General features: G+C 38.1%; 3 protein-coding genes across 3 annotated transcripts; all 3 read left to right on the top strand.

The window, feature by feature from the left end:
- Positions 1–816: 816 nt before the first annotated feature.
- Positions 817–1,686, top strand: LOC112418677 (uncharacterized). Its single transcript, XM_024775146.1, has one exon. The coding sequence runs from the start codon at positions 817–819 to the stop codon at positions 1,684–1,686; it is 870 nt and encodes a 289-aa protein (XP_024630914.1).
- Positions 1,687–1,715: 29 nt separating this feature from the next.
- Positions 1,716–3,761, top strand: LOC112418676 (uncharacterized). The gene is made up of 2 exons (XM_024775145.1): positions 1,716–2,555; positions 2,667–3,761. The coding sequence occupies exons 1-2, from the start codon at positions 1,716–1,718 to the stop codon at positions 3,759–3,761; spliced, it is 1,935 nt and encodes a 644-aa protein (XP_024630913.1).
- Positions 3,762–3,837: 76 nt separating this feature from the next.
- On the top strand, positions 3,838–8,170 carry LOC112416749 (uncharacterized). The gene is made up of 6 exons (XM_024771123.2): positions 3,838–4,179; positions 4,326–4,531; positions 5,385–5,664; positions 6,318–6,425; positions 7,031–7,275; positions 7,504–8,170. Exons 1-6 carry the CDS (start codon positions 3,997–3,999, stop codon positions 7,619–7,621), a joined length of 1,140 nt encoding a protein of 379 aa, XP_024626891.1. The 5' UTR covers positions 3,838–3,996; the 3' UTR covers positions 7,622–8,170.
- The last annotated feature ends 1,150 nt before the right edge of the window (positions 8,171–9,320 follow it).

The raw sequence follows: 9,320 nt of genomic DNA, 5'->3' as shown, positions 1-9,320 counted from the left end.
TATGTTGTCAGGGACACAGACGTCTGGCTCCTCGTCTTCCGAGTCAGTCAATAATAACGACCGGAAGAATTGGTTATTAATGAAGGGTAAGGAGAAGGAGGTTCAGAATGACATTACAGATTTTGGTAAGGCTCTGGAAGTGAGATTTTATAATGATAAATGCAATCAGTTTCGATTGTTATCAAGAGATAGGAAACAAAAGAAGGTGTCTATGGGTGGAATAGGTGGAGGCGCTGTTTAAGTGTGCTTTGGGGCGGTGATTTTTTTTCAAGGGAGTGTGGGGGTGTTATGAAGTTTCTCTCTTGGAATGTTAGGGGTCTTGGAGGTTTTGTAAAAAGGCCGGAAGTTCGCAAATTAATAGCTGAAAAGAGCCCTTCCATTGTTTGTCTACAAGAAATGAAGTTGTCAATTTTTGATGATGCTCGGTTTTATCATTATGGGGCGCTGCACCCCATTCTTATTCTTACCGTCCATCCGTGGGGACGTCCGGTGGTTTGTTAATTTTGTGGGACTCTTCCGCTGTTGAGGTTTGGTCATCGTTTAGTTTCGATCACGTGTTAATCATTCATGGTCGGTTTTTTTGACTCTAATGAAGAATTTTATCTGTTTAATATTTATGCTCCATGCGATAATGGTGCGAAACAATTATTATGAAATTCTTTATCTGTGTTTCTTCAAAGGTTGGTGGGGAAAAATATTTGTTTATGTGGTGACTTCAATGCGGTGCGCAATGTGGAGGAAAGAAGGTCAAGGGGGGCTTCGGTTCAGTCCTTTGACTGCGATCCTTTTAATGCCTTCATTGAAAATAATTTCTTGATGGATTTACCTTTACATGGCCGTGGCTTCACGTGGTATAAAGGGGATGGTAATTCCATGAGTCGTATTGACAGATTTTTGCTTTCTGAGGAGTGGTGTGCAAAATGGCCTAATTGTTTACAAGTTGCTTCGTTACGTGGTTTATCTGATCATTGCCCTTTGGTTTTGTCGGTTGATGATCACAATTGGGGTCCAAAACCGGTGAGGATGTTGAAATGTTGGGCTGATATCCCGGGGTACAAACAGTTTGTTCGATCAAAATTACAGTCTTATCAGGTGGAGGGGTGGGGCGGCTTTATTTTAAAGGAAAAATTGAAACGGATCAAATCTGATCTCAAAGAATGGCATCTTTCTCATTCTCATAATATTCCCGGCAAGATTTCTTCCTTAAAGAATCAGATTAATGTGTTGGATTCTAAGGGCGATGTGGATATATTATCTGATGAAGACGTGAATACTTTACACGAATTGTCTTTGGAGCTTCACTCCTTATCACAGGTTAATGCAAGTATTTCTTGGCAACAGTCGCGTTTACTTTGGCTTCGGGAAGGGGATGCAAATCCCAAATATTATCATGCTATTATGTCAGGTAGACGTCATCGTAACGCTATTTCTTCCGTTGTAGTGAACGACAATTTAATAGAGGGTGTTGATAATGCTCGGGAAGCAGTGTTCGGTCACTTTCAATCTCACTTTCAAGCGCCTCCGATCAATAGACCTAAGGTGGACGACTTACCTTTTCGTCGACTCTCCATCGCTGATAGTATTTTTTTGACATGCCCGTTTCGTGAAGAGGAAGTAAAGGCGGCAGTGTGGGGCAAAACGTCTAAACGATTTTCGACCCATTGCTTTAATTGGTTGTTTGTATAAAATTGTTGGCTAATCGTTTGAGGCAAGTGATGGGTACGGTTGTATCTGAAACCCAGTCTGCTTTTATTAAGGATAGGCAAATTCTTGATGGTATCCTTATTGCAAATGAAGCCGTCGATGAAGCTCGCAAGATGAAGAAAAAATTGTTATTGTTTAAGGTTGACTTTGAAAAAGCTTATGACTCAGTCGATTGGGGTTATCTGGATGATGTTATGGGGAGAATGTCTTTTCCTACCTTGTGGCGGAAGTGGATGAAAGAATGTGTATCTACAGCAACCGCATCAGTTTTGGTGAATGGTAGTCCAACAGACGAGTTTCAATTGCAAAGGGGTCTGCGTCAGGGTGACCCTCTTTCTCCTTTTCTCTTCCTTCTAGCAGCAGAAGGGCTGAATGTCTTAATGAAGGCGGCGGTGAATTTGAATCTTTTCACCGGTTACTCAATAGGGGCGCAACATCCTACTGTCCTTTCCCGTTTACAATTCGCCGATGATACTTTGTTATTAGGTGTTAAGAATTGGGCGAATGTTCGAGCTTTGAAGGCTGTTTTGGTTCTTTTTGAAAACTTGTCAGGGCTGAAGGTTAACTACAATAAGAGCAGCTTGTTTGGTATTAACATAGAGAATTCGTGGTTGTTAGAAGCAGCTTCTATTTTGTCGTGCAAAGTGGGTTGTATTCCTTTCATTTACCTTGGCCTACCTATTGGGGGCAACCCTAGACGCTTGTCTTTTTGGGATCCGGTTATTCTTCGATTAAAATCTAGACTGCCTGAGTGGAAGAGCAAAAATTTATCTTATGGGGGCCGCTTGATTCTTTTAAAATCTGTCCTGTCTTCATTGCCTGTCTACGCTCTTTCCTTTTTCAAAGCTCCCGCAGGTATAATCTCTTCCATTGAATCTATTCTTATTAATTTTTTTTGGGGTGGGAGTGAGGATACCAGGAAAATTGCGTGGGTTGATTGGAACTCTATTTGTATGAATAAGGAGGTTGGTGGTTTGGGGGTTCGGAGAATAAAAGAATTTAACTTAGCTCTTCTTGCTAAATGGTGTTGGAGGTGTTTAGTGGATAGAGACGGGTTGTGGTTTAGAGTTTTATTGTCCCGTTATGGTGAGGAGAGAGGGCGGCCTAGAGAGGGTGGTAGGATGGGGTCGGCGTGGTGGAAGGAAATTGTTAATATTCGAAAGGGGTTAGGTGTCGAAGGAGGAAGTTGGTTTGAAGCTAATATGACAAAACGTCTTGGTAACGGTCGTAACACTTATTTTTGGCATGATTGTTGGGTGGGGAACGAGTCGTTGTTGGAGAGGTTTAGGAGACTTTTTGATTTATCAGTTTACCCGGATATAACTGTGGGTGCCATGTTTGCCTTAGGTTGGGGAGAGGATGGGGATGCTTGGAGGTGGAGACGTCGTTTGTTTGCCTGGGAGGAGGAATTAGTGGTGGAGATTAGGAATCTGTTGTCTAACATTACTTTACAGGAATCTGAGACAGATGCATGGCTTTGGCGACCAGATACTATAGTTGGATACACGGTTCGTGGAGCGTATCAAATGCTTATGAGGCAGGAGATACATGTTGCTGATGTTGCTTCGGATGCACCATGGCACAAAAATGTCCCTTTGAAAGTCTCTATTTGTGCTTGGCGCCTCTTTCGCAATAGATGGCCGACAAAGGACAACTTGGTGCGTCGAGGTGTTATTTCTAATGAAAATCAACTTTGCATTTCAGGATGTGGTCAACAAGAAACACTTGATCACTTAATAATTCATTGTAATTTTTTTGGTGATCTTTGGAAACTTGTAAAGTCCTGGATTGGTGTTTATTCAGTGGATCCTTCTCAGGTTACGGATCATTTCTACCAATTTATTTATTCTTCAGGTGGCTATGCTCCTCGTCGGTCGTTTTTACATTTGATTTGGCTATGTTGCATTTGGGTTATATGGAATGAAAGAAATCAAAGACTCTTTGCGAACAAAACCAATACGACGATGCAGCTTTTGGAAAATGTTAAGATGTATTCTCTTCGTTGGTTGAAAGCCAAAAATATGTGTTTTCCTTTCTCAAACCTAACTAACCTTTGACTAGTTGGAAGTCATAGAGATACCAAATCCATCGTGGAGCCTTTAGACCAATCTTGGAAGACATATCCACCGTGTGTTTCTCTTGCTAGCGCGTACACTAATTTACAATTATAACACCCACAAATTCCTTTGTGGCTGCAACTACAAGACAGTGAAACCGAAAGAGAAGGGAAGAAGAAGAAGAGAAGAGAAGAGAAAGGTGTTGGGTTTTGTGGTTGTCGACTTTCAATTCTACATGGCAACCCTTCCCTCTATCCTCTCCTTCTCCTCCTCCTCCTCCTCCTCTCTTCCTCTCCATCGCTTTCGTCCCTCTCCTTCCTTCTCCTTCTCTCCACTTCGCTCAAACCCTACAAAATCTCCTTCTCCCTTTCTTGTTCTCGCTTCTTCATCCCACGACTCCAACGACTTTACCTCCAAGGTAACTAAATCATCATATTTCTGTTGAATTGTGAATTTGATTACTCCATCACGACGTGATTATAAGAAGGAATTTGACTTTTTTAGGTTCATCAACGGGTCTAATTATTATATCGAATTTGACATTTGAGTTGCTATTGTTTGTAGAAATCAGCTTTATCGGAGTTGATACAAGAAATTGAACCTTTAGATGTGAGTAATATTCAGAAAGATGTTCCTCCAACTACAGCTGATGCTATGAAAAGGACTATTTCTGGTATGCTGGGTTTGCTTCCATCTGATCAATTTAATGTCGTCGTCGAGGCTTTGTGGGAACCTCTTTCCAAGTTACTCATTTCTTCAATGATGACTGGGTTAGTACTTCAATTTTCATCTTCTTTCTATGGAGCTCATAGGATTGTTATATGAGGATGATGGTTTAGTTAAAATCTCATAAATTATGCTATGCTATCTTGATGATGACTGTCGTTAGTTTCTTCTATTCACCGAGTTGTTTATGACTCTGTTTGGGGGTTTGGAGGGAAGGGGAAGGAAAAGATAAAGAAATCTTCCACCTTAGTTTCGTAGAGAACGAGAAGAAAATGATTATGATTAATATATTTTCAATTTTGAGAGTATTATACAGTGTTGTTAAAATAGCCAACTATAGCGTAGCAGAATTTGGACACACCACTATTGTTTTGTAATACGCTATTTAGTACACAATGTTGTCAAACAACGGCAATGCGCGCTATAACACTATTGCATAGTCGAATTTTAACAATTCACTATTTTCCATTATCCAAGATTGACAACACTTTATAAAAGCATAGAAAGGATTTGAAAAATTTATCTAAGCCCCCAAAGCCCTCCTCCAATGCATTTTTGAGTTCCCCATATTAAGGACATTTTGTATTATAAAGAAAAATAAACCCTCCATTTAAGTTAGGGGACTATTATTTCTTCCTTTTTCCCAAAGTTGTCCCTTCTTAAACTCCCAAACATAGCCTAAATAAATAAATGGACAGTCTATTCGGAAAAGGGAGAGGATATTGCATGCTCATAAGTCATAACTATTTAATTTCTGAGACTATATGTTGATACTAATAACTTGATAAATGTCCTCAAATTTTTAATTCTTTTGAAGAATGCTTATCTTATCATGCATTGCCAAGTAATGTTTATCCAAATGGGGGGAATCTGAGAAGCTTTCATCATGTACTACAGGTATACATTGCGCAATGCTGAGTATAGGCTTTGTTTGGAGAAAACTCTTGACATTTGCGATAGAGATCTTGAGAAGCCGAAGGCAGAAAGTACTAAGTTCGACTTACAAGACTTCCTACGTGACAGTGTAAATGTTATTGACTTTGGTAGAAACAATAATTTGTCTTCCAAAGTTGAAAAGCCTCACGAGGACGTTAACATCCAAGACCTTGGTCAAATATCTGCCGAAGCTCAAGAATATATTTCTAGTCTGCAATCTCGTTTGTCTTCCATAAAAAAGGTATAATGTAGAATTAAAGATCCTTCCTTGACATTTAAAGGATTTTATGCATTGGATTCATGATGCGTTGAATCGTCTGGAATATATTTTTCATTGGCCATTGTTCGTTATTGGTCCATGTCATAGAGATTCAACAAAGTTTTATGTTGACAACATTAGAGAGAGAAAACTGGGGTAGCCCCTATAGTAGAAAAGATGGTGGAAAATAGGCTTAGGTGGTTTGGGCATGTAGAGAGAAGACTTGTAGATTTTGTAGTAAAGAGAGTTGATCAGATGGAGGATAGTCGGATTACAAGAGGTAGAGGAAGACCCAAAAAAACTATAAGAGAAACTATTAAGAAAGATTTAGAGATTTATGAATAATGAGTTGGATCCAAATATGGTTTGTGATAAAACATCATGGCTTAATTTGATCCTTGTAGCTGACCCCACTTAGTAGGATAAGGCTTGGTTGTTGTTGTTGTATTGTTAGTTATTGGTTGTCACATTTCTCATTGTATGCCTCATCCTTCGGTGTTGATTATGGTCTCTAATTTGTCTGTTGGAAATGATCTATCTGTTTTCAATTATCTCAATTGCAGTTAGGCTACCGTTACATTGAACCCGTTTTCTTATATTTGTTTCTTTTTCTTCCTTTTTGGACACTTCTAAAGGAGCTACGTGAAGTGAAGAGGAAAAGTGCTGCTCTTCAAATGCAACAGTTTGTTGGAGAAGAAAAGAATGATTTACTGGATTACTTGAGATCGCTTCAACCTGAACAGGTTTTGCCTTTTGTGAAAATTGTTGATTTGTGTTTCCATTTACAACCACCTTTCTTTATATGCTGTATAATTGCCATGCATTTTAACATTGTACAATTCTATCTGGCCTTGGTTTGTTATCTTGCAGTTGTCTTCATATCAAGATTGACAACTTGTATTTGCTGTTATATTTTGTATTTGTGTAAGGTGTGTGGAATGACTATTGAGATGAAAATGTCTGATTTTATAAAAAATGATTTTGGTGTATCTGTGCTTATTAACCATTGATATATTTTTTTTCTCGTGATATATTTCACATTTCATTAAGTATTTTGTTTATATGATTTATTAAAGCTGTTTGATCCTTATAACCAACCCTGCTTAGTTGGAAAAGACTCTTGATTTTTCTGCTCTGTGTAACTTCTATCCTTTTCCATCATCAGGATGAAAATTCCAAAAATGTGACAGATCCAAATATTCATTTAAACACTAAAAAAATATGTTCTGTTGTATTTGTCATATTAATTGTGACATTATTAGCTTGTGCAGGCCTATTTTATATTACTATGTATTATTTTCAGTTTATACCAGTGTTTTAGTCGGGTGTGCATGTTGCTATTGAGCAGGTAGCTCAGCTATCCGAATTTACATCCCCCGAGCTTAAAGACATCATCCTATCTGTTGTCCACGGTCTCCTTGCCACCCTTTCTCCTAAGATGCATTCAAAGCCCTCTACTACATCAGAGAATGCAACAGTTGGATCAGCAAATGCTGGGAATGAGGATTGTGCCGAGGTTGTTGAGAATTCTTCACTTAAATTTCAGCCTTTTATATCATTAACTCGAGACTATCTTGCCCGCCTGCTCTTTTGGTCAGTATTTCTTTTTGCTTTTGATTACTATCTGTGTATTTTATTTATTTTTAACGCAACAATTGAACATTTAAGATTTAATAATGGTAAAAAAGCGATACAAAATTTACTATGTATGATACTTGAAAGATGATCTGGAATGTTTTAAGGTTATGTATTACTAATGTGGCGCCTGTTGATCTGGTTTCTGAACTAAATTAACTTTTTTCTCAATGACCCCCCTCGAAGGTGCATGCTGTTGGGACACTATCTTAGAGGTCTTGAGTATCGAATGGAATTGGCGGAACTGCTATCCTTGACAAATGTTGCTGAGAATGGTGCTTCTGAGAATGAACAAATTGCTTGAATGCTGTTCAAATTTTGACTCTTCAATCAGTGTATAGAGGCATGGTTTCAACATGATTTTTCCTTTCAACACAAAGAGATTATTACACACACCAAGTTTTAGTCGCTTCTGCTAAGGAGATATCATTGCTTCCAGAAGACAAAATATTGCTTCGATGAAAAGATAACAATTCTCACTCTTCTAATGTCAAACCATCACAAGAGTTGAAAGCGGTTGGCATTGCTGTTGCTGGGTGATTGATTATATTATAGTTTACAGAATATGAAAATGAGACGAACTATGCAGCCTCAGATGCAAGATGAAGTTGATTATTTATTAGTTTATATTTGAGTCAAACAGTTTCCTTAGTTGTATCCAGTTTTTAAAATTTTCTTGATTGATTTAATTTTATGTCGTCACCTAGCAATGAAGAACTGATAAAATATGTACCGAAATAAAATATGTACATACTTTAATTGAGTTGTTAAAAGTTTTTTGTAATGACTATTTTTTAGTTAGGTGACTTCATTGTGAAGAACAATCAGCAAGACACATTTATCTTTCTCTTTACACATTGTTTTTGGCTGGGTTGAAGTTGTGGCATTGAGGTGGTTCTTCACTAAACTAGCATAGTGTCATGTGGAGTGCTTAAATCTTTTCAACCAAGCGTAATTGTAACGCCCTAGTTATTTATTTAATTATTTTATTGTGTGGAGTATATATATATATATTATTATATATGATGTTGGTGATTTATGTGGAGTTTATGCATGTATTTATGTATATGTGATTTTTGGATGTTCTATGTGATGCATTATTTTAATATATGGTTTATTATATAATAATTAGATTAAGTGTGAAATAATGATTATTTTGGAGTTTGGGAAATAATAGTAATTATTAGAAGTTATGGGGAGTTAAGTATAATTAAAGGGAGTTACATTTTAGTGGGAAGTTAATACAGAGAAGTGAGAAACCAGTTTCACGTAGAAGCAGTTGTTGGGAGAAAACAAGAGAAAACCAGGAGCAAGAGAGAAGAACCAGAGGAACCCTTTTTGCTGTGCATTTTTCATTCTGAATTAAGGTAAGGGTGAGGTTTACTTCAATAGTATAGAATTTAAAGTCTGAATTTGAGTTTAACAGGTTTTGGTAAAAATTGGGGATTTTGGGTTTTATGATGAATTTGTAGTTTTTGAAGTTGTAAGCATGAATTTGATGTTAGAAATAGGTTCTAGTTGCATACAGGAAGTTAATTTGCATCTGTAAACTGATTTGGGGAGTGATTGGAAGAAAAATGGGATTTTGGGGAAAAACCAGTTTTCTGCCCGTACAGAAGTTCATCGCTCGCCTCGCGAGCAGCTGTGCTCGCCATGGCGAGTGAGCAACTTCATCGCTCGCCTCGCGAGCAATCCAACTCGCCATGGCGAGTAGCCCAGATTAAAACTTAATTTTTGAAAAGTTGTTATAAGCTGTTTTGGGGATGGTCTAAGGTACCTAGATGATTTTAATGATGAATGGTGGAAGTTTTAAGTTAGAAAGATGAATAGGGAGCTTAGGATTGGAGTTTGAGTGAGAAAATAGCATTTTTCCCGAGAGTACCTAATTTTCACTCGCCTCGAGTTCGCCTTGAACTCGCCATGGCGAGCTAGTGTTTTGTGAAACTCGCCATGGCGAGCAAATGTGCTCGCGAGGCGAGCTACTCAGTTCCTGAATGTTGATT

Source organism: Medicago truncatula, chromosome 1 (assembly GCF_003473485.1).
Source record: "Medicago truncatula cultivar Jemalong A17 chromosome 1, MtrunA17r5.0-ANR, whole genome shotgun sequence".
Classification (NCBI taxonomy): domain Eukaryota; kingdom Viridiplantae; phylum Streptophyta; class Magnoliopsida; order Fabales; family Fabaceae; genus Medicago; species Medicago truncatula.
The sequence above is the reverse complement of the archived record's forward strand: the minus strand, read 5'-3'. Positions and strand labels throughout refer to the sequence as shown.